Genomic DNA, 25,666 nt, shown 5'->3' on the forward strand with positions numbered 1-25,666 from the left:
TTAAGCGACTGTCCCACCGCGGTGACCTAATCCATGAGTTAAGAAGAGTGTCTTCGACCTTCAAGCTCGAGGGCACTCGCCTGGAAAGCCTCGAGCTGGATCGGCAGTCCGCGTTGAAACCGCGAGCTGGATCGACCGACACACACACACACACACACACACACACACACACACGTACACGTACACACGCACACACACACACACACACACACACACACACACACACACACACACACACACACACACACACACACACACACACACACACACACACACACACACACACACACACACACACCGCAATGGCGGGGGCCAGGGAAAGCGGGGGAGCGCTGTCTAAAATTCACACCCGCGATGAACAGGAAGGTAAAAGACGCTGGCACAGTATACGGTAAATCCTTTAGAGAGCGCGGAGGGGGTAGGAGAAGGGGGGGAGAAGGAATGGAGACACCTTTAAGAAGTACAATAAAGTTTAGTGGGCATTTTACCTACCGGTCGGTTTTCCTTGGTCCTGAAAAGCAATGAGACAATCAAGATGCCCAGTCAGTGAAGGAGATTGCCTACGGCTGCCCTCGACTGCCTGTAACTAAATAGCGACCCCACTCCACTGCACTACAAGTTAAAAAGAAACATGGCGACCAAGTTTTACTCGTGGAAAAATGTTCAACATGCTGAAAAAATTTCCGCGACCTAGCTGAGGCCACGGGTTTTCGGGAACTTCACTCGAGCATGAAGGAGTGTTCCAGTGACCTCATAGATCCTTCTAGGACCACGTGTCGACCATGCTGCGAGTTTGAGTCGAGGGCAAACCCGTCTAAACTCACAGATTAGGTCGTCGCAGTGGGACAGCCCCTTTAGGAGGCAGAGATCAGCCATGATTGATTGGCGGAGTAGACTCGATGGGCTGAATGGCCTAATTCTACCGCAATAACGTGAACTTGTGAGATGTTGTTTTGTCAAAATTGTGACCAACATGACTCATTGTGTCGTTGGCAAATGTTGCTGCTGTTCAAAGAAACTCACAATCGGGTGAAGTGGATGGATGTCTTAATTTCCTCCTGTGCTGGATGGCAGTGAGTTTTCCCAGCGTGAGTTACACTGGATATATGTAGCTGCAAGCAGTGTTTTAGGCTACAAAAGGGGATACACCGAAAGATAAATGCAGCATGCGTTAATCCAAAATAAAGTTGTACAGTTTGGCTTGCTTTGAGATATAAAATGGATCCATTTCTACAATTGAGGACTTGCGGAAGAGCTACAGGAAAGCAGTTTAACCAATGTGTGAACAAAGATGAATTTGCTCACTTCGTTCTGCTCACATTATTTGTGGTGTTGACCAGTTTGCACTGACATTTCCTGTGCATTTTGACATTGTCATTTCACCAATATACTGTAGCTTTAGAGAGGCTCGGTGACTTGAAGGATTTGGTATGTACTTACTGTGTTTTTGCACGGTTTTTGTTCTTTTTCAAAATGTATTTGTTTGCTGACTCAATATGTTGCGCCACTCAGCAATGTGAAAAGAGGAAGAACGCAGACCTGATAAAGTAACTTTCTTTGCAGAAACTTCACAAGTTAAAAAAAAGTTTTCAGCTCTCCGAGCTCATGATTCATGCTGTGTGGATGCTTTCAACTTTTGCCAGAAGGGTGTTAGGGTAAAGTCGGCGTGTTCGGTAAGTTGTCAGCTGATTGCTCATTTGCTTTCATAAATGATGCCAAAAAATATGCATCATTCAAATTTACAAATGTTCACTTTTTCATCATCATAGCTTGCAGCTACTGAATGACAGCTCATTTCTCTTGCAGAGACAAGGAACTGTAGATGCTGGTTTAGAAAAGACACAAAGTGCTGGAGTAACTCAGCGGGTCATCTCTCGGGAACATGACTAGGAAGCGTTTCGGATCGGGACCCTTCTTCAGTCTGAAGAATTGTCTCAATCCATAACGTCACCTATTCATGTTCTCCTGAAATGCTGCCTGACCCAATGACTTACTCCAACATGTTTGGGTCCCGACCTGAAACAACATGTGTTCATGTTCTCCAGAGATGCTGCCTGAGTCGCTGAGTTACTCAGTGCCTCCCTTCTATGGGCTGTGTTTGTTTTGTTGAATTGTAGGTGGTTTCAGTAGAGTTGCTTTGTTCTTGATATTGCATTGTGTACGGTAGTGCACACATTTCTCAACCTAACCCTTAACTATTTGCCATATAATAATACTATGCCTGCAGCTATGGAGATAAATGAGTTTCCTCAAGACTTCGATTTTACTTTGGTTGGCCAATATTTTTCAGAAATTAGTGGTGGAGTTGCCTTGGCGAGGTTCAGAAGGTGCTCAAAGTACATTGATGTTTAATCTATCGTGTTAGAAAAGCAGTCAAATAATGAGGAGAATTAATTTTGACTAGGCAAATACTGATGAGAAGGAGTGTAAAGGGTAGACACAAAGTACTGGAGTAACTCGGCGGGTCAGGCAGCGTCTCTGGAGAGAAGGAATGGGTGACATTTCGGGTCGAGACCTTTCTTCAGACTGAGAGTCGGGGAAAGGGAATCGAGAGATATAGACGGCGATGTGGAGAGATATAGAACAAATGAATGAAAGATATGCCTGGGTTGCCTGGGATATGCCTGGGAATGAATGTTGCCTGGGTTTCAACAACTAAGTTACAGAGAAAGGTTGAATAAGTTAAGGCTTTATTCTCTGGAGCGCAGAAGGTTAAGGGGGGACTTGATAGAGGTCTTTAAAATGATGAGAGGGATAGACCGAGTTGATGTGGACCAGCTTTTCCCTTTGAGAATAGGGAAGATTCAAACAAGAGGGCATGACTTCAGAATTAAGGGACAGAAGTTTAGGGGTAACATGAGGGGGAACTTCTTTACTCAGAGAGTGGTAGCGGTGTGGAATGAGCTTCCAGTGGAAGTGGTGGAGGCAGGTTCGTTGGTATCATTTAAAAATAAATTGGATAGGCATATGGATGAGAAGGGAATGGAGGGTTATGGTATGAGTGCAGGCAGGTGGGACTAAGGGAAAAAAAGTTGTTCGGCACGGACTTGTAGGGCCGAGATGGCCTGTTTCCATGCTGTAATTGTTATATGGTTATATGCAAAAAAGTAACGATGATAAAGAAAACCGGCCATTGTTATCTGTGGGCTAGGTGGGAACGAGAAGCTGGTGTGACTTGGGTGGGGGAGGGATGGAGAGAGAGAGGGAATGCAGGGCTTATTTGAAGTTAGAGAAATAAAAAAGTTAGAGGATAAAGTGTTTATACCAAATTGTTTTGAGCATGGAATGCTCCCTGCCCGGTAGGCGGATGAGACAGGGAATACCTCTCCATGTGCAACATTTAAAAAGTTGGCAACTCTAGTGGGAAGTATTTTGAAAGCTTTAATGACAGGACTTAATGATAATTGCCAAATGATCATTTACTTGTCTCATTAAGATGATGCCTACTAATTGAGTACTCTTGCGAGTGGTTTTGTGTCAGCAGTCATTAATTTGAGGTTCCACATGCTTCTTTTTTCCAGAAATTGAAGTGAACTGTAGGTGGCAAAGAGGGAAGACAAGGGTGGGGAAAGATTCTTAAAAGGAACCAGTAGTTGGAGGAACTTTGCTTCCAGAGGATTGGCGGGTAGCAAACGTAACCCCACTTTTTAAGAAGGGAGGGAGAGAGAAAACGGAGAATTACAGACCAGTTAGCCTAACATCGGTAGTGGGGAAACTGCTAGAGTCAGTTATTAAAGATGGGATAGCAGCACATTTGGAAAGTGGTGAAATCATTGGCCAAAGTCAGCATGGATTTACGAAAGGTAAATCATGTCTGATGAATCTTATAGAATTTTTCGAGGATGTAACTAGTAGCGTGGATAGGGGAGAACCAGTGGATGTGTTATATCTGGACTTCCAGAAGGCTTTCGACAAGGTCCCACATAAGAGATTAGTATACAAACTTAAAGCACATGGCATTGGGGGTTCAGTATTGATGTGGATAGAGAACTGGCTGGCAAACAGGAAGCAAAGAGTAGGAGTAAACGGGTCCTTTTTACAATGGCAGGGCAGTGACTAGTGGGGTACCGCAAGGCACAGTACTGGGACCCCAGCTATTTACAATATATATTAATGATCTGGATGAGGGAATTGAAGGCAATATCTCCAAGTTTGCAGATGACACTAAGCTGGGGGGCAGTGTTAGGTGTGAGGAGGATGCTAGGAGACTGCAAGGTGGTTTATACTCTCTAGAATTTAGAAGATTGGGAGGGGATCTTATAGAAACTTACAAAATTCTTAAGGGGTTGGACAGGCTAGATGCAGGAAGATTGTTCCCAATGTTAGGGAAGTCCAGGACAAGGGGTCACAGCTTAAGGATAAAGGGGAAATCCTTTAAAACCGAGATGAGAAGAACTTTTTTCACGCAGAGAGTGGTGAATCTCTGGAACTCTCTGCCACAGAGGGTAGTTGAGGCCACTTCATTGGCTATATTTAAGAGGGAGTTAGATGTGGCCCTTGTGGCTAAGGGGATCAGGGGGTATGGAGAGAAGGCAGGTACGGGATACTGAGTTGGATGATCAGCCATGATCATATTAAATGGCGGTGCAGGCTCGAAGGGCCAAATGGCCTACTCCTGCACCTAATTTCTATGTTTCTATGTTTCTATTAGTAATGAATAGTTTAGTTTTAATAATTTTAGTCTGAAGAAAGGTCTCGACCCAAAATGTCACCCATACCTTCTCTCCAGAGATGCTGCCTGAATGACTGAGATAAAAACATTTTCACCCAGAGATTTATGAATCTGTGGAATTTTCTGCCACAAAATGCAGTGGAGGCCAATTCACTGGATGTTTTCAAGAGAGAGTTAGATATAGCGCTTAGGGCTAACGGAATCAAGGGATATTGGGAGAAAGCAGGAACGGGATACTGATCTTGGATGATTAGCCATGATCATACAGTGCTGGCTCGAAGGGCCGAATGGCCTACTTCTGCACCGGATTTCTATGCTTTCTATGTTTCCTGCTGAGTTACTCCAGCATTTTGCGTCTATCTTTAGTTTTAGTTTAGTCTACTTTAGTGATACAGCGCTGAAACAGGCCCTTCGGTCCACCGAGTCTGCGCCAACCACAATCCCCGCATATTAACACTACCCTACACACACTAGGGACAATTTACAATTTTACCAAGCATATTAACCTACAAACCTGTACGTCTTTGGAGTGTGGGAGGAAACCGGAGCTCCAGGGAAATTCCACGCAGGTCACAGGGAGAATGTACAGACTGCGTACAGACAGCACCCATAGTCAGGATCGAGCCCACTGCAAGGCAGCAACTCAACCGCTGCGCTACCCCTGCCACCCATGAATAGTTCTGCTGCTCAAATCCTGTTCTCACTATTTAGTTTTTAAACTGGCATACTTGTTTAGTCAACAAAATAGAGAGAGTACAGAGGAGATTTACTAGAATGTTGCATGGGTTTCAGCAACTAAGTTACAGAGAAAGGTTGAACAAGTTAGGGCTTTATTCTTTGGAGCGCAGAAGGTTAAGGGGGGACTTGATAGAGGTTTTTAAAATGATGAGAGGGATAGACAGAGTTGACGTGGATAAGCTTTTCCCACTGAGAGTAGGGAAGATTCAAACAAGGGGACATGACTTGAGAATTATGGGGCAGAAGTTTAGGTGTAACATGAGGGGGAACTTCTTTACTCAGAGAGTGGTGGCTGTGTGGAATGAGCTTCCAGTGCAAGGTGGTGGAGGCAGGTTCGTTTTTATCATTTAAAAATAAATTGGATAGTTATATGGATGGGAAGGGAATGGAGGGTTATGGTCTGAGCGCAGGTATATGGGACTATTTGAAGAATACGTGTTCGGCACGGACTAGAAGGGTCGAGATGGCCTGTTTCCGTGCTGTAATTGTTATATGGTTATATGGTTTATGGTTCTGCATCTCCCGCTCTGACAGGGCAGTCAATCTTGACGTTAGTATATCCAGTTTCATTTTGGTCATCTTTGTTTCTTATTAACCAAACTAACTAAGAGAAAGAAAACAGTTGAATGGTTGCTTAAATCAGTGCTTCTTAAACTAGTCACCCTTGAGTCTTTATCACAAAATGTCATTCGCCCTCGACTACATTTTCTTACGTTTTTTTGGTCATTTTTGTCTTATTCTCCCGTGTTTATCATGTTATATATATATGTTGTTACATGAGCAAAAAACATAAATTAACTCGTTTCTTAAGTGTTTATTTCATTCGACTTTTTAAACATCCTAAAAATATGTAAAGGAAACTAGGAGTGAAAAAAAGAAGTTTAATTATCACTGGAGTTGGAAAATCATTCGATTAGAATGATGAAAAACCATTCCAATGTCTAAACGCTGAGCTTCAGCCCCATCCTACCCTTTGGGGCTTTGATTACTGCAGTTTTTTTTCTTGAAAAACATTATGATCCCACTAGCTCGTCTGGTCTTCCCTAACAGGTTATACTACAGTAAATTTGGGAAATATCCTGCTACTTTGAAATTAGAAAACCATAGGTAGAGAGCAAGGAAAACCATAGGTATAGAAAGCAATGTCAACTCACCATAGACCTTGGTTTAAAAACAGCTTAACAGCTTGGAGATCCAGCAAGGACCCGTAATAACCCTTAGGACTTTGGTTCTTCACCTGGGGGTCATTTGGGTCTTTGCCGGGGGTCAACATAACAATTTGTTGAGCCCATGTTTAAAAACCTAACAAAGGTACAGACCACATACAGTATTTTGTTCCCCTATGTGCGTACTGGTGCCAAATAGGTTAAGAACCACTGCCTTTGGAGGATTCTCCAGGGTGAGGTTCTAGATACCATAAGCACTTTTATGTTGAAAGAAGCCCCACAAGACATCGAGAAACTAAAGGGTCCCGACCCAAAATGTCACCCATTCCTTCTCTCCAGAGATGCTCCCTGTCCCGCTGAGTTACTCCAACATTTTGTGTCTACCAGTGAAACTAAACCTACCCACAAAATGTGGTCAGTTAAGTCATACACCCACACGCCCAGAACTATCAATCTTAATATTTTAGAAACTCTCAATATTTTTGAGACATTGAAATCCATCTTCACCATAAGGTTGAAATACTTCCAACAATAATTCCAAGTGTTTTCGTGAATATCTTTTTAATGAAGTCCAGGTGAAAGTTTATTTTCTGGTGATAAAGTTTTTGCCTGGGACTTTTCCAGCCATCGTGCCCATTTTCCAATAAAATCCCAATTGCCAGCAAGTTCTCCAGCGGTTGCCGCAGCTTCCAAGGTGAACTCCATGAGGATGGCATGTCAGGTCTCAGCCCACTGCTGAGCAGCAAGTGGCTGGGAATTCCTACATCTATATATGTATGTGTACTTCCGTGCATGTTATATCCACATTGAAATCCCAACAGTGTTACCTGATATTTGAGATAATGGGAAGAAACGGCAATGTTTTATCTTGTATTATCCTGAACAATCCAGGCAGTTGTATCATTTAAGATAGACACAAAATGCTGGAGTAACTCAGCGGGACAAGTAGCATCCCTGGAGAGAAGGAATGGGAGAAGTTTCGGGTCAAACTGAAGAAGTGTCTCGACCCAAAACATCATTCACTCCTTGTCTCCAGAGATACTGCCTGTCCCACCGAGTTACTCCAGCATTTTGTGTCTATCTTCGGTGTAAATCAGCATCTGCAATTCCTTCCTACAGAGTTGTATCACCTGATTGGTAATCCAGAGGCCTGGACAAACGGTTTGCAAAGAACATCTTAAAGATCACATCATGCTAGTATTTCAACTTAGTTCACTAAATAATCAGTAACTGTGACATGGAATTATAAGTTTTCTGAAAAAAAGTCTTGACCAGAAACATAGTACTCTGTAAACAATATAATAAATGAGGGAAAAAAATTCAGTGTGTATACACATACCTACATATACCTATTTACATCTATATACATACCGTATATATATATATATATATGCATCTATATATATATATATATATATATATACACATGCACGCACGCACATATATGTCCACATAAAAAACAAACAAATAATAGTGCAAAAATATGACACTTTGTGTTGAGTAAGGAGTTGCAGAAGCAAAGAAGGAACCATGATATATTTCTTGGCAAGTATTTTAGGGAAGGAAATATCCTGTCCTTTCCTTAAATGAGTTACTTTCATAGTGACTCTTAATGCCCTCTGAAGGGGCCCAGAAAGCAACTCTATTTATTCAAATTGCAAAATGTAACAGCCCAGATCTCACCGTTACATTGACAACTGCATTGGTGCTACCTCCTGCACCCACGCAGAACTCATAGACATCATTAATTTCACCACCAATTTCCATCCTGCACTCAAATTCACTTGGACCATCTATGACACCTCCCTCCCCTTCCATCACAGGAGATAGAATATCGACTGACATCTATTATAAACCTACTGACTACGACAACTATCTAGACCACACCATGTAGCATGAAGCCACCAAACACTTGGACTCCAGCATCTTCCCCACCACCGATGTCAGGCTAACTGGTCTATAATTCCCCCTTTTCTCTTTCATGATAAGGGAATAACGTTTAGTGCAAGGTAAAGCCAGCAAAGTCCGATCAAGGATAGTCCATGGGTCACCAAAGAGGTAGATAGTAGTTCTTGCACTGCTCTCTGGTTGTGGTAGAATGATTCAGTTGCCTGATAACAGCAGGGAAGAACTGGAGGTGTGCATTTTCACACTTCTATACCTTTCTGACTGATGGGAGAGGGGAGAAGAGCGAGTGTCCAGGGTGCGACTCATCCTTGATGATGCTGCTGGCCTTGCCGAGGCAGCATGAGGTATAAATGGAGTCAATGGAAGGGAGGTTGGTTTGTGTGATGGTCTGGGCTGCATCCACAATTCGCTGCAATTTCTTGCGGTCCTGGATGGAGCTGTTCCTAAACCAAGCTGTGATGCATCCTGATAAAATGCTTTCTATGGTGCATCTGTAGAGGTTGGTGAGAGTTGTAGAGGAAATGTACAGTTCATCAATGGAGGGAAGGTTGCAGCCCTGATGGAGAAGGTGAGGACAGACTCTACGATGGCCGTATAGAATTGGACCATCATTGCCTGTGGCAGATTGTGTTTCCTCAGCTGCCGCAGGAAGTACATCCTCTGTTGTGCCTTTTTGACTGTGCAGTCGATGGTGACCTTCCATTTAAGGTCCCTGGAACTTAAATGACTCCACAGATGTGACTGTGGTGTTGTTGATGGTGAGTGGGGTGAGGGGAGGGGGAGCTCACCTAAAGTCTACAATCAATTCCACCGTCTTAACAGCATTGAGCTCCAGGTTGTTGCAATGGCACCAGGATGCCAGCTGTGTCACTTCCTGTCTGTAGGCGGATTCCTCCCCATCCTGTATCAATCAGGGTTGTGTCGTCCGCAAACTTGAGAAGCTTGACAGAGGTGTCTGTGGAGGTGCAGTCGTTGGTGTAGAGAGAGTAGAGGAGAGGGTAGAGTACGCAGCCTTGTGGTGCTCCTATGCTGGGGGTCTGCAATAAGGACTTGCTATAAGGACAATAGCAATATCAATAAGGACTTAATATCAATATCAATAAGGATAATATCAATTAGAATTTGCTGACGTTATGCCATGGTTGATGGTGACTTGTATTGAGTTTGGAATTTTCTTGAATGGGTCACGTCAGTGGCATTATTAACTCCCTTTCCCAAAATTCAAACAGCTACAGGAAATGATAAAGTCATAGAGTCATACAGTGTGGAGATGGCCCTAAAGACACAACTTGTCGAGGAACAAATCTGGCTGTTTCCTGCAGGCTTTTCTTTCGTTGCACTGTAAAATGGTTTAATGTCTCCTTTCACACATCATTTTATCATCAATGTTTGGGACATTGGGGCGGCACGGTGGCGTAGCGGTAGAGTTGCTGCTTTCCACCGCTTACGGCGCTGGAGACCCGGGTTCGATCCTGACTACGGGTGCTGTCTGTATGGAGTTTTACGTTCTCCCCGTGACCCCATGGGTTTTCTCCGAGATCTTCGGTTTCCCCCCACACTCCAAAGACATACAGGTTTGTAGGTTAATTGGCTTGGTATAAATGTAAATTTCCCTAGTGTGTGTTGGATGATGTTAATATGTGGGGGTCGCTGGTCAGCGTGGACCCGGTGGGACGAAGGACCTGTGGCCGCGCTGTATCTCTAGATTAAACTAAACTAAAACACACTACGTCTGGTTTGCATCCAGGTATACCCGGTTGTTACTGCAGCATGTATTCTCCAACAATGATTACCGTACATCCACTGCCAGAGCGAAAGACATGCATTGGGTATCAACGCCCAAATAAATATATCAGCAATTCAACCAATGGTGTACAAAAAAATATCATCAAGGAGAATAGAATTTCTTTGCCAAGAGAATATAACCAAGTTTTTATTCCTTGTTCCATGATCGTTCAAATTTCTTTGAATAACCATAGATGGATAACCCGAACACACAAGTCTGAGGCAACATGTAATTTCCTGAGTGTGTAGGAAGGAACTGCAGATGCTGGTTTACACCAAAAATAGACACAAAATGCTGGAGTAATTCAGCGGGTCAGGCAGCATCTCTGGAGAGAAGGAATGGGTGGCGTTTCAGGTCAAATGCGTTCTTCAGCTTGAAGAAGGGTCTCAACACGAAACGTCACCCATTCCTTCTCTCCAGAGATGCTGCCTGTCCCACCATGTAATTTCATGAGACTGGCAGGGGTTAACTGCCAACAACCTCAACTATTTTCCTTTACATCAGGGATACCTCCTGTCCTTTGATGTCTGGAGTCAAGTAGTCTTTTGCGATCCCAAACTGAGTTTAGATGAGCAGGATTTTAGCAAAGAAATGCTGTTCAGTAACATTACTGTTGCCGCCTTATGCTCCTGAGAATTGACTACTGCGGTGCTACCTGTCTGAAGAAAGGTCTCGACACGAAACGTCACCGATTCCTTCTATCCAGAGATGCTGCCTGTCTTGCTGAGATTCTCCAGTATTTTGGGTTTGTTTTTTGACATCCCTGTTTTTGACAATTTTCCAGCTGGCGAGCTGAGAGTAGTTGTGCACCAGCACTGGATCATTGCAAAACAGTCCATAAGTCAGCAGAAATTCAGATGGCACATAATGGACCCACAACCTTTGCTACATGCAATGACATTACATGGAATCAGACAGGACAATACTGGCATTTGGGGTTTTTTCAGTTATTAAAGATACAGCATTGAAACAGGCCCTTCGGCCCACCGAGTCCACACCAACCAGCGATCACCACATACCCAGACATTATCCTACACTTACTAGGTACTATTTACAATTATACCAAGCCAATAAACTTACAAACCTGGACTTCTTTGGTCAATCGGAAGAAACATAGAAACAGAAAATATAGTAGGTGCAGGATTAGGCCATTCAGCCCTTCGAGCCAGCACTGTATAGAGGTATAGAGTATAGAAGCTGGGATGTAATGTTAAAATTGTACAAGGCATTGGTGAGACCAAATCTGGAGTATGGTGTACAATTTTGGTTGCCCAATTATAGGAAGGATGTCAACAAAATAGAGAAAGTACAGAGGAGATTTGAGAGTACAGAGGAGATTTACTAGAATGTTGCCTGGGGTTCAACACTAAGTTACAGAGAAAGGTTGAATAAGTTAGGTCTTTATTCTCTGGAGCGCAGAAGGTTAAGGGGGGACTTGATAGAGGTCTTTAAAATGAATAGAGGGATAGACAGAGTTGATGTGGATCAGCTTTTCCCTTTGAGAATAGGGAAGATTCAAACAAGAGGACATGACTTCAGAATTAAGGGACAGAAGTTTAGGGGTAACATGAGGGGGAACTTCTTTACTCAGAGAGTGGTAGCGGTGTGGAATGAGCTTCCAGTGGAAGTGGTGGAGGCTGGTTCATTGATATCATTTACAAATAAATTGGATAGGCATATGGATGAGAAGGGAATGGAGGGTTATGGTATGAGTGCAGGCAGGTGGGACTAAGGGAAAAAAGTTGTTCGCCACGGACTTGTAGGGCCGAGATGGCCTGTTTCCGTGCTGTAATTGTTATATGGTTATATGGTTATATGGTTGCTGACATTCAATATGATCATGACTGATCATCCAAAATCAGTACCCTGTTCCTGCTTTCTCCCCATATCCCTTGATTCCGTTAGCCCTGAGAGCTAAATCTAACTCTCTCTTGAATGCATCACTTGGAAACAGAGCCGTATCACACACTGGCTCTCAGCACTGGCTGGGCGATGAGTAACACCCACCCTGGGCTGCCTGCAGTGGGGTGTACTGGAGGCTGGAGGGAGGTTGAGACAGGCTAAACAAATCATGCCACTGGGAGAAAGATCAAGGGCCAAGCCATGGGTGGTCAGTGGCAGCTTTTAATGAGGTTATTCATGGCTCCAAGCCATAAGGGAGGCTGAGGCCAGTGAGCCGCAGGAGGTCAGGAAATGTCAACGACAGAGAAAACTACTGAGGCACAAGTTAGTGGTGGATAAATGCTGAATCTAGCAAAGGAGGGTAGAAGCCAGGGTAAAAAAATAATCGGCAGCTAGCAAGGAATATAAACATAGATCATGGGAGTTTCACTCCTGACTGCACACATGATACATCAGTGACTTGGAGGAAGGGAATCCCAGCCTTGCTTGCGGGTGACGCAACAATAGGTGGAAAAGCAAGTTGTGGGCTAATTCAGTCTGTGGGTTAATTCCTCCCCCTCCGGGCCACTGTCCCCAGTCACCAGCGGTCAAGGGATAGGAGTAGAATTAGGCCATTCAGCCCATCAAGTCTACTCCACCATTCAATCATGGCTGATCTATCTCTCCATCCTAACACCATTCGCCTGCCTTCACCCCATAACCTCTGACACCCATACTAATCAAGAATCTATCTATCCCTGCCTTAAAAATATCCATTGACTTGGCCTCCACAGCCTTATGTGGCAAAGAATTCCACAGATTCACCACCCTCTGACTAAAGAAATTTCTCATCATCTCCTTCCTAAAAGAACGTCCTTTAGTTCTGAGGCTAAAACCTCTAATTCTAGACTCTCCCACTAGTGGAAACATCCTCTCCACACCCACTCTATCCAAGCCTTTCACTATTCTGTATGGTTCAATGAAGTCCCCCCCCTCATTCTTTTAAACTCCAGCGAGTACAGGCCCAGTGCCGACAACCGCTCATCATAGGTTAACCCACTCATTCCTGGGATCATTCTTGTAAATATCCTCCGGAACCTCTCCAGAGCCAGCACATCCTTCCTCAGATATGGTGCTAAATTGCTCCAATGTGGCCTTACCAGCGCCTTATAGAGCCTCAACATTACATCCCTGTTTTTGTACACAAGCCCTCCTGAAATAAATGCTAGCATTGAGTTTGCTTTCTTTACTGCCGATATCCGACATCCAGGAGATCCCGGAGAAAACCCAAGCAGGTCACGGGGAGAAGGTACAAACACTGTACAGACAGCACCCGCAGTCAGGATCGAACCCGGGACTCCGGCGCTGTAAGGCAGCAACTCTACCGCTGCGCCGCCCTGCCGCCCTATTGAAATAACATCAATGGGGTTGACGTTACCACTGTAAGCGCTGTAAGGCAGCAACTCCTTCGCACAAATCAAGATTTGTAATGAAGGGGACCACAGGATAAGTTTGGGATGAATCATTTACTCAACACTTCTGGCTGAAGGAAGTTGAAAACATTTCATCTTATCATTTGCACGACATGCGAGACGATCTCTGTGGAAAGGGACTAATCCCTCGCACTGATTGTGAGATTGCTTAATTCAGTGTGCAGCATGCTGCTACTGCTGTTCAACATCAATGCAGTCTTGTGTGGTGCCTTCAGTAGTCAGAGGCATCATCTTCAAGTACATCTGTTGCTGCTACTGGTGTGTGGGAAGGAAGTGCAGATGCTGTTTTAAACCGAAGATAGACAAAATGCTGGAGTAACTCAGCGGGACAGGCAGCATCTTTGGAGAAAAGGAATGGGTGACATTTTGGGTCGAGACCCTTCTTCAGAGTGAGGATCAGGGGAAAGGGAAACGAGAGATATAGACGGTGATATAGAGAGATATAGAACGAATGAATGAAAGATATGCAAAAAAGTAACAATGATAAAGGAGGGGCCATTATTAGCTGTCTGCTAGGTGAAAACGAGTTACAGACAATGAAACTCAAAAAGTTCTTCTCATCTCGGTTTTAAAGGATTTCCCCCTTATCCTTAAGCTGTGACCCCTTGTCCTGGACTTCCCCAACATCGGGAACAATCTTCTTGCATCTAGCCTGTCCAACCCCTTAAGAATTTTGTAAGTTTCTATAAGATCCCCTCTCAATCTTCTAAATTCTAGAGAGTATAAACCAAGTCTATCCAGTCTTTCTTCATAAAACAGTCCTGACATCCCAGGAATCAGTCTGGTGAACTGTCTCTCTGCACTCCCTCTATGGCAATAATGTCCTTCCTCAGATTTGGAGACCAAAACTGTACGCAATACTCCAGGTGTGGTCTCACCAAGACCCTGTACAACTGCAGTAGAACCTCCCTGCTCCTATACTCAAATCCTTATGCAATGAAAGCTAACATACCATTAGCTTTCTTTACTGCCTGCTGCACCTGCATGCCCACCTTCAATGACTGGTGTACCATGACACCCAGGTCTCGCTGCATCTCCCCCTTTCCCAATCGGCCACCATTTAGATAATAGTCTGCTTTCCCGTTTTTGCCACCAAAATGGATAACCTCACATTTATCCACATTATACTGCATCTGCCAAACATTTGCCCACTCACCCAGCCTATCCAAGTCACCTTGCAGTCTCCTAGCAGCCTCCTCACAGCTAACACTGCCCCCCAGCTTAGTGTCATCCGCAAACTTGGAGATATTGCCTTCAATTCCCTCATCCAGATCATTAATATATATTGTAAATAGCTGGGGTCCCAGTACTGAGCCTTGGGGTACCCCACTAGTCACTGCCTGCCATTGTGAAAAGGACCCGTTTACTCCTACTCTTTGCTTCCTGTTTGCCAGCCAGTTCTCTATCCACATCAATACTGAACCCCCAATGCCGTGTGCTTTAAGTTTGTATACTAATCTCTTATGTGGGACCTTGTCGAAAGCCTTCTGGAAGTCCAGATACACCACATCCACTGGTTCTCCCCTATCCACGCTACTAGTTACATCCTCGAAAAATTCTATAAGATTCGTCAGACATGATTTACCTTTCGTAAATCCATGCTGACTTTGTCCAATGATTTCACCACTTTCCAAATGTGCTGCTATCCCATCGTTAATAACTGACTCTAGCAGTTTCCCCACTACCAATGTTAGACTAACTGGTCTGTAATTCCCCATTTTCTCTCTCCCTCCCTTCTTAAAAAGTGGGGTTACGTTTGCTACCCGCCAATCTTCAGGAACTACTCCAGAATCTAAAGAGTTTTGAAAGATTATTACTAATGCATCCACTATTTCTGGAGCTACTTCCTTAAGTACTCTGGGATGCAGCCCATCTGGCCCTGGGGATTTATCGGCCTTTAATCCATTCAATTTACCCAACACCACTTCCCGGCTAACCTGGATTTCACTCAATTCCTCCAACTCTTTTGACCCGCGGTCCCCTGCTATTTCCGGCAAATTATTTATGTCTTCCTTAGTGAAGACGGAACCAAAGTAGTTATTCAATTGGTCCGCCATATCCTTGTTCCCCATGATCAACTCACCTGTTTCTGACTGCAAGGGACCTACATTTGTTTTAACTAATCTCTTTCTTTTCACATATCTATAAAAACTTTTGCAGTCAGTTTTTATGTTCCCTGCCAGTTTTCTTTCATAATCTATTTTTCCTTTCCTAATTAATCCCTTTGTCCTCCTCTGCTGGTCTTTGAATTTCTCCCAGTCCTCCGGTATGCTGCTTTTTCTGGCTAATTTGTACGCATCATCCTTCGCTTTGATACTATCCCTGATTTCCCTTGTTATCCATGGATGTACTAACTTCCCTGATTTATTCTTTTGCCAAACTGGGATGAACAATTTTTGTAGTTCATCCATGCAGTCTTTAAATGTCTTCCATTGCATATCCACCGTCAACCCTTTTAGAATTAATTGCCAGTCAATCTTGGCCAATTCACGTCTCATACCCTCAAAGTTACCTTTCTTTAAGTTCAGAACCATTGTTTCTGAATTAACAATGTCACTCTCCATCCTAATGAAGAACTCCACCATATTATGGTCACTCAATCTATTAATACTATTCTATACCATTCTGCCTCCCGTGCACACTATTTCCTGTGCCTTTGATCCTGCCTGTATATATGCCTCTAGTCCTTTATGCATTACAGTATGTATGGTGTACACTGCAAGGGCCAGGAAGGGGACAGGCCCTTAATCCCCAGTGTTGTGGTGAAAGGGACAGAAAGAGTAGGAGAAACCTTTTTAAAAACAAGGCTCCATTTGGACATTGCCTGAAAAATTAATGAAAAGACGGTTAATTGCAGTTTTTGTAGGATATTTAGATAGGTAAAGAGAAAATAGTTTTCTCAAGAGCTACCAGGGAAGAGAGAGGAACGAGGACAAACTCAATAGCCCTACAAAGCTGACAGGCAGTAGATGGGTTGAATAATTAGTTACCTCTCTGACCTCTCCATGATTTAACCATCTTCTTTAAACTAATTATCTGGTATTATCAACATGATAGAACTTTATTTATTCCAGGGGGGAAATTGGTCTGCCAACAATCATAAAAATACAAAATACATGAATAAGTGGAAAGTATTGGGGATGTGCAAAGATTGGGGAAGGGGTGCGGGGGGGGGAGTCAGTCTCAGTCTACCCCACGACAGAAGGGGGAGGAGTTGTACAGTTTGATAGCCACAGGGAAGAAGGATCTCCTGTGGCGTTCTATATAACCATATGACCATATAACAATTACAGCACGGAAACAGGCCATCTCGACCCTTCTAGTCCGTGCCGAACACATATTCTCCCCTAGTCCCATATACCTGCGCTCAGACCATAACCTTCCATTCCCTTCCCGTCCATATAACTATCCAATTTATTTTTAAACGATAAAAAACGAACCTGCCTCCACCACCTTCACTGGAAGCTCATTCCACAGCCACCAGTTCTGTCCTGCATCTTGGTGAAACCAGTTACTGTTTGCTGCTTACTGGACCTAGCTGTACTCAAATTTATTATTACATCAACTAGATTAAAAATTACCTGCTTGAAACTTTGAAAGAAAGGTATTATATTAATGCTTGCTTGTTTTCCTAGTGGTATCACACATACTGTAAAAAAGGTCTATTAATAAAAGAGCCTTTGGTTTTTCATTTACCTATATTTATGTATAAGTAAGTAAGTAAGTTTGTTGGCCAAGTATTCACATACAAGGAATTTGCCTTGGTGCTCCCCCCACAAGTAACAACATGACGTACAGGGGCATGACGTATAAAGACTCAGAAAACACTAAACATTAATAATAATAAAACATTAATGATAAAACACCATTGATCAAGCATGTGAACCAACAAAATACCAGATCAAAGGGAGGCTACAGATTTTTGGAGCAACTACTCGTGGATAAAAACTGATTTTATGTCTGGCTGTGGCTGCTTTGACAGTCCGGAGTCGCCTTCCAGAGGGAAGTGATTCAAAGTGTTTGTGGCCGGGGTGAGAGGGTTAGAGATGATGATGCCCGCTCGCTTCCTGGCCCTTGCAGTGTACACCATACATACTGTAATGCATAAAGGACTAGAGGCATATATACAGGCAGGATCAAAGGCACAGTAAATAGTGTGCACGGGAGGCAGAATGGTATAGAATGGTATTAATAGATTGAGTAGGGAAATCTATGGAAGAAGCAGTTTAACATACAGATGTGAGAGGTCCACGTTACTGTAAGGTGATTGGAACTTTATATATCTATGGGCAGCACGGTGGCGCAGAGGTAGAGTTGCTGCCTTACAGCGCCAGAGACCTGGGTTCGATCCTGACTACAGGTGCTGTCTGTACGGAGTTTGCACGTCCTCCCCGTGACCTGCGTGGGTTTTCACAGGTTTCCGCCCACACTCCAAAGATGTCCAGGTTTGTAGGTTAATTGGCTTTGGTAAAAATTGTGAAATGTCCCTAGTGTGCAGCGTGTAATTCGTATGTAGTGTAACGGGGATCGCTGGTCGGTGCGGACTTGGTGGGTCGAAGGGCCTGTTTCCTCGCTGTATCTCTAAACTAACACTTTGTGCCTCCCCTCACAGTGGGAACCATTGTGGGGGGATGTTTTTATATTTTATGTTAAATTCTTCTTTAATGTTGTGTTGTATTATTATTACATGGCAACTTGAATTTCACTTGGTCCAATTGGTGTATGTGACAATAAATGAACCTTCGAACCTTTGATACTAAAGAATGGGAAAAAGCAATCAGCTGTAGAGAAACAAGGACCTTCACCCTTCCAAGTACAGAAATCTCTCAAGTCGAGGCAGGATAAAGTGATTTAGCGCAGGCAAAGGTTTAACCAAAAACAAACTTTGCCAAAGAACTCGGCATTATATTGATGAATCATTAAATTAAACCTCAGTGACTCCACATCAGTGCAGGTTATTTCTTCCGCGTGCGTTTACATCACGTTATTGTGCCCGAGTAAATCCTTTGATGGAAAACATCGACAACTTTGGGATTCAGGTTTTTGCTTAAGTTTGAAGGTCTGTATTTCTTTTGCACAGTTTTACAAGGACACACTTCATACTGGGAATTGCTCCAGATGATTCTGAGAAAATTGGGGTAAATTCACTTGAATTTCAGGGTCGGGTAGTCTTGATCCTTCAAGTGGCAAGGACGAGAACATCCGTTCTCATTTCTACTTGGGCAACTATCATATGACTTTGTAAAGTTGGTTAAAACTGCCGAGGGAAACAAAGCAGTTATAAGATACCATGTTTTGAAGTATAAAGCGCAGTCAAAAGCCCACATACTTGGTCCCCACCTGACACGCTTTGCTTCCTGTTTGTGGCACACAGTGAAGCCTCAACGTGACGAATCCACAATTTTAAAAATTATTTTACATTTAATTTTTTGTTTCAGCCTGCCTCGGCGTCAGTCTCAGCTGCAGCAGCAGCTAATGGCAATACAACTGTAAGTATGTCTTTGCATTGGGATTGTTCTCTGAACCTCTCAGCTCACGTATGTGAGAGGCATAGGAAGGCCTGGCCACAGGATGTTCACTAAATCCTCATTTGATTTTGTTGAGTGTGTGTGTGTGTGTGTGTGTGTGTGTGTGTGTGTGTGTGTGTGTGTGTGTGTGTGTGTGTGTGTGTGTGTGTGTGTGTGTGTGTGTGTGTGTGTGTGTGTGTGTGTGTGTGTGTGTGTGTCTGTGTGTGTGTGTGTGTGTCTGTGTGTGTGTGTGTGTCTGTGTGTGTGTCTGTGTGTGTGTGTGTGTGTGTGTGTGTGTGTGTGTGCGTCTGTGTGTGTGTGTGTGTGTGTGTGTGTGTGTGTGTGTGTGTGTGTGTGTGTGTGTGTGTGTGTGTGTGTGTGTGTGTGTGTGTGTGTGTGTGTGTGTGTGTGTGTGTCTGTGTGTGTGTGTGTCTGTGTGTGTGTGTGTGTGTGTGTGTGTGTGTGTGTGCTGTGTGTGTGTGTGTGTGTGTGTGTGTGTGTGTGTGTGTGTGTGTCTGTGTGTGTGTGTGTGTGTGTGTGTGTGTGTGTGTGTGTGTGTGTGTGTGTGTGTCTGTGTGTGTGTGTGTGTCTGTGTGTGTCTGTGTGTGTGTCTGTGTGTGTGTGTGTGTGTGTGTGTGTGTGTGTGTGTGTGTGTGTCTGTGTGTGTGTGTGTCTGTGTGTGTGTCTGTGTCTGTGTGTGTGTGTGTGTGTGTGTGTGTGTGTGTGTGTGTGTGTGTGTGTGTGTGTGTGTGTGTGTGTGTGTGTGTGTGTGTGTGCGTCTGTGTGTGTGTGTGTGTGCGTGTGTGTGTGTGTGTCTGTGTGTGTGACTGTGTGCGTGTGCATGTGCGTGCGCGTGCGTGTGTGCGTGTGTGTGTGCGTGTGTGTGTGTGTGTGTGTGTGTGTGTGTGTGTGTGTGTTTTGCAACTATAGCTGCTGCCAGATATCAGTGCAAGTGCTCAAGACTCAGATGGCTGCTTGCGTGGTATGGCTTAAAATGCCTGTGCACTTGTAATCCAAATGATACGTGTTATTTTGTTTTATCTTCATAGGTTTCACTGCGTTCAGCTAGAAGGAGGACTGGAGGTAACTTTGTTGCGCTGTTCATGTACTATTGCTCATTAGGTCTCTTGGGCGGTCACACTGGCACAGCGGTAGAGTTGCTGCCTTACAGCGGTTACAGCGCCACATACCCTGGTTCCATCCAGACTACGGGTGCTGTCTGTACGGAGTTTGTATGTTCTCCCCGTGACCTGTGCGGGTTTTCGCCACGATCTTTGGTTTGCTCCCACATTCCAAAGACGTACAGGTTTGTAGATTAATTAGCTTGGTATAAATATAAATTGTCCCTAGTGTTAGCGTTGATGCTGTTAGTGTTAATGAGCAGGATTCACTGGTAGACGCGGAGTCGGTGGGCCGAAGGGCCTGTTTCCGCGCTGTATCTCTAAACCAAACTAAAAAGATCGCCACAATACTGTACGATTCTGTGACTCAAAAGGATATGGGCCAAATGCAGGCTGATGGGACTAGTGCAGATGGGGCATGGTAGTAAATGCTGGCAAGTTGGGCCGAATGGCCTGTTTCCATGCTGTGTGACTCTATAGAGAGAAGTGCTCTGTTGAATAACATGAACTCTAGCTGCCGTTGTAATTAAAACGGCTTGACGATCACTAGTTATTTGATGATGTGATATCTAAAGGTAACGCCCCAACGCACGGCGTTCTGAATTCAACGGGTGGCTTTTGTTTGAAAGTCCGCAGCTGACCGAGTGCTTAATTAGTTTTACTGTTTGTAGGAAGTTCAAGAATGAGCAGGAGAAGAATTTCTTGCAAAGACCTTGGACGGCCAGACCACCAGGGATGGCTGTACAAGAAGAAATCCAACAAGGGCTTTATTGGCAACAAATGGAAAAAGTATTGGTTTGTGCTGAAAGGGACCTACCTGTATTGGTACATCAACCAAGCTGTGAGTATATTCTATTGTGTGTATTATTCCTGTGCCTTCACTTTGCCCCATGCATGATTTGTGATATGCAATGCACTGTTTTAATCTCATTCATTATATCTGTACATTTAACTACAATTAAGGAAGTTATAGACCACATCACTTCAGAGACATGGAGACATGTGTGGGATTCTTGGTGCTTGGTCCTCCAAAATATTCCAAATGGAATTTAAACTGGAGGTGGTGCCTCATGGTGGTACCCCATCTCCCCCCTCCCCCCACCACCACCCCTTCCCCCCCCCCTCTCTCCTCCCCCCTCCCCTCCTCCTCCCCTCCACCACACCTCTCTCCTCCCCTCCCCCCAACAACCTCTCTCCTCCCCCTCTCCATCTCCCTCTCCTCACCTCTCTCCCTCTCCTCCCCCTCCTCCTCCCACCCCCATCCCTCCTCTCTCCCGCACCCCCCCCCCCTCTCTCCCTCCGCCCCCTTCCCCCTACCCCTCTGTCCCTCTTCCACCTCTCCCCCTACCCCTCCCTCCACACTCTCTACCCTCTCTCTCCCCCACCCCTGTCCCTCCACACTCTTCCCACTCCCTCCCCTACCCCCATCTCCCTCCTCCCCTCCCTCCCCAATCCCCCCCCCCCCTCCCCCACACCTCTCTCTCCCCCACCCCTTCTCTCCTCCCATGCAGAGTGGTGCAGCTGGTCGAGCTGCTGCCTCACCGAGCTAGAGAACTGGGATCGATCCTGACGTCAGATGCTGTCTGTGTGGAGTTTGCATGTTCTCCCTGTGACCTTTGAGGGTTTCCGGTGTCTTCCCACATCCTAAGGACATGTGGGATTGTAGGGTAATTGGCCTCGGTGAATTTCCCATTGGGTGTAAAGTGTGCATGCGAAAGTGAGATAACAGAATTGGTGATCATGGGGAGAACATGCAAACTCCGTGCAGACAGCACCCGTAGTTAGGATCGAACCCGGGTCTTGGTGCTGCAAGGCAGCAAATCTACCTCTGCTCCACTATGCTGTGAATCAAAGAACCAATTATTAAAGGCCTTAATGGCTATGTTGAAATATTCTTTATTAGATATTTCTGAAACTAGCCAGGTTTGGGGAATTGACAGGAATTGCTGGCTTCTCAGGTTAATGTTTATATTCTGGCAATTGTTCAAATTTCAATAGACATATATTTTGCAGTGAAAACATTTAAAATTTGTAAAATTGTTAGATGCAATTTTTTATCATTGCAATACAATTCACACTAAATGTTCCGATGCACAAAATTGATAAAGGGTCTTTAAGAATAGAGAAATGTTTGGAATTTAAACTAAACGTATTTAGACACCCTGTGGCACCCTGGCCACTCCCTCTTCTCCCCTCTCCCATCAGGCAAAAGGTATAGAAGTGTGAAAACGCACACCTCCAGATTCAAAGGTAGACAAAAATGCTGGAGAAACTCAGTGGGTGAGGTAGCATCTATAGAGCGAAGGAATAGGCGATGTTTCAGGTCGAGACCCTTCTTCAGACTGATGTCGGGGTGGGGAGAGGGGGGGGGCGGGAAAAAGAAAGGTAGAGGCGGAGACAGTGGGCTGTGGGAGAGCTGGGAAGGGGTGGGGAAGGAAGGAGAAAGCAAGGACTACCTGAAATTGGAGAAGTCAATGTTCATACCACTGGGGTGTAAACTACCCAAGCAAAATATGAGGTGCTGCTCCCCCAATTTGCGGTGGGCCTCACTCAGGCCATGGAGGAGGCCCAGGACAGAAAGGTCGGATTCGGAATGGGAGGGGGAGTTGAAGTGCTGAGCCACCGGGAGATCAGGTTGGTTAGTGTGAACTGAGCGGAGGTGTTGGGCAAAGATTCAGGGACAGTTTCTTCCCAGCTGTTATCAGGCAACTGAATCATCCCACGACAACCAGAGAGCAGTACTGAACTACTATTTACCTCAGTGGTGACCCTCGGACTATCCTTGATCGGCCTTTGCTGGCTTTATCTTACACTTAATGGCCTGTCCCACTATACGAGTTTACCCAAGAACTCTCCCGAGTTTAAAAAAAATCAAACTCGTGGTAAGCACGTAGAATTTATGTAACAGGTACTTCGGAGCTCGGGATGTCTCTTAGCGGCTCGTAACGCTAACTGCAGGTACTCGGGAGACGCGGTAAGCTCGTGAAATTTTTTCAACATGTTGAAAAATGTCCACGAGAGCCCCGAGTACCTACGAGCGGCTATTACCGTAATTCTCCGAGTTCGAATCAGGGGGAAACTCGGGAGAACTCTTGAATTAGCTCGTACACTGGGACAGGCCAAATGTTATTCCCTGATCTTGTATCTATACCCTGTAAATGGCTCAATTGTTACAATGTACTCTCTTTCAGCTGGCTGGAGAGCGCACTGCAAAAGCTTTTCACTGTACCTCAGTACACGTGACAATAAACTAAACTGAACTGAACCAAAATATTCCATGATACCATTTTTAAGAAAACACCAATTGAAGACTTGATCATCGATCTCCCTCAATATCTTGAATATTTTGAATACATTTACTCGACTAGTACATCATATTTAAACGAGTCCATTCCTCCGACTGATTAAGATTTGCATGAGAAATTATTGCCCTTCTCAGCTATTAAAATATTTACATAATATTCCACATGGTCTGCAAATAGTTTCCCTCATTACCATCTGGTTGCAGTAAGTTCAAAGGCCCATCAAGCAGAGAGAAGAGTGTTAAGTTCTGTTCAAAACCACAGGACAGTGATGAAGGGCTTTGTGCAACGAGAGAAGAGTTAGGCTGGGTTTGATCGATATTTTTCATCAGTATTTGTATACTGAGTTGTGGGTGGAAACAAAAGGTCTTTGAATATTCGTCTGTCTGGTTTGTGAAAAGCTTAAAGATATGTGCTTCTTGGAAGTTCTGGCAATCTTTAGTTTAGTTTAGTTTAGAGATACAGTATGGAAACAGGCCCTTCGGCCAACCAAGTCCGCACTGACCAGCGATCCTGCACACGAACACCATCCTACCCACACTAGGGACAATTTGACATTTTATACCAAACCAATTAACCTACAAACCTAAGGTACACAAAATTGCTGGAGAAACTCAGCGGGTGCAGCAGCATCTATGGAGCGAAGGAAATAGGCGACGTTTCGGGCCGAAACCCTTCCGAAACCCCCCCCCCCCCCCCATCAGTCTGAAGAAGGGTTTCGGCCCGAAACGTCGCCTATTTCCTTCGCTCCATAGATGCTGCTGCACCCGCTGAGTTTCTCCAGCAATTTTGTGTACCTTCGATCTTCCAGCATCTGCAGTTCCTTCTTAAACACAACCTACAAACCTATTTGTGTTTGTAGTGTGGGAGGAAACCGAATATATTGGAGAAAAACCCACGCAGGTCACGGGGAGAACGTGCAAACTCCGTACAGACAGCAGCCGTAGCCAGGATCGAACCCCGGTCTCTGGCGCTGTACGGCAGCAACTCAACCGCTGCGCCACCGTGCTGCCCTACTAATCTAGAAGTTCAGTAGAATTTGCTTTCACATAATCTTCGGTCTAGTTGAGTGTCTATGATCAATTTTAAAGTTAGAATCCCAGGGACTAATTGATTAAAGCACAGGTCTTGACAAACACACACGGATAATTATTGATCCCTTCTTTGCTAAATGAAATCAATTCTATCCTTTCCACAGGCAGAGAAAGCTGAAGGCTTCGTTAATTTGCCAGATTTCAAAATTGATCAAGGCACAGAATGCAAAAAGAAACAGTAAGTCATTCAATCATCTGCTTCATTAGATTAATGAACTAATTAATTAATACTTTATTGTCACATGTGAAAAGTCACAGTGAAATTCTTTGCTTGCAAACCCAAGGTATGCAAACAGTCGCCACATAAAGGGCACTTGCAAAGTTACAAAGTATCCCTGCACCAGCTTCCCCTTTTTATCTCCCCCCCACTCCTCCCCCCTACCCATCGCCTGGTCCTCCATTGCTCCTTCTCTTGCGGTGATGTCCTCAGGTTTGAGTCTGAAAACGGGTCTCAACCGGAAACGTCACCCATTCCTTCGTTAATTTAGTTTAAACTTAAGATAAACTTTCTTTAGTTTAAACCTAAAATAGATACATAAAGCTGGAATAACTCAGCGGGACAGGCAGCATCTCTGGAGGGATGGAATGGGTAACGTTTCGGGTCGAGACCCTTCTTCAGACTGATGACAGGGGAGGGGGCAGGACAGAGATAGAATGTAGTCAGAGACAGTAAGACTGGTGGGAGAACTGGGAAGGGGAAGGGGATGGAGAGAGAGGGAAATCAAGGGCTATTTGAAGTTAGAGGTCAATGTTCATACCGCTGGGGTGTAAACTACCCAAGCAAAATATGAAGTGCTGTCCTCCAATTTGCACTGGGCCTCACACTGACAATGGAGGAGGCCCAGGACAGAAAGGTCAGATTGGGAATGGGAGGGGGAGTTAAAGTGCTGAGTCACCGGGAGATCAGGTAGGTTTAGGTGGACTGAGCGGAGGTGTTCGCCGAAACGATCGCCGAGCCTGCGCTTGGTCTCGCCAATATATACGAGTCCACACCTGGA

The 25,666-nt window shown here is 44.6% G+C and overlaps 1 protein-coding gene across 2 annotated transcripts in view; it reads left to right on the plus strand.

Moving 5' to 3' along the window:
- The window catches only part of ipcef1 (interaction protein for cytohesin exchange factors 1), a 134,463-nt gene that overhangs the window by 50,447 nt on the left and 58,350 nt on the right, over nt 1–25,666 (plus strand). Inside the window, exons 1-5 of one of the 2 annotated variants that reach the window (XM_055639983.1) lie at nt 316–1,673; nt 19,083–19,133; nt 20,201–20,234; nt 20,944–21,113; nt 24,773–24,846. In XM_055639983.1, coding sequence (XP_055495958.1) covers nt 20,955–21,113; nt 24,773–24,846 — 233 coding nt within the window. In that variant the 5' untranslated portion in view covers nt 316–1,673; nt 19,083–19,133; nt 20,201–20,234; nt 20,944–20,954. Of the gene's footprint in view, nt 1–315; nt 1,674–19,082; nt 19,134–20,200; nt 20,235–20,943; nt 21,114–24,772; nt 24,847–25,666 lie in introns of those variants that run through there. The other variant, XM_055639982.1, reaches the window with a different exon arrangement.

The sequence above is a fragment of the Leucoraja erinacea genome, chromosome 8, assembly GCF_028641065.1.
Source record: "Leucoraja erinacea ecotype New England chromosome 8, Leri_hhj_1, whole genome shotgun sequence".
NCBI classification, from domain to species: Eukaryota; Metazoa; Chordata; class Chondrichthyes; order Rajiformes; family Rajidae; genus Leucoraja; species Leucoraja erinaceus.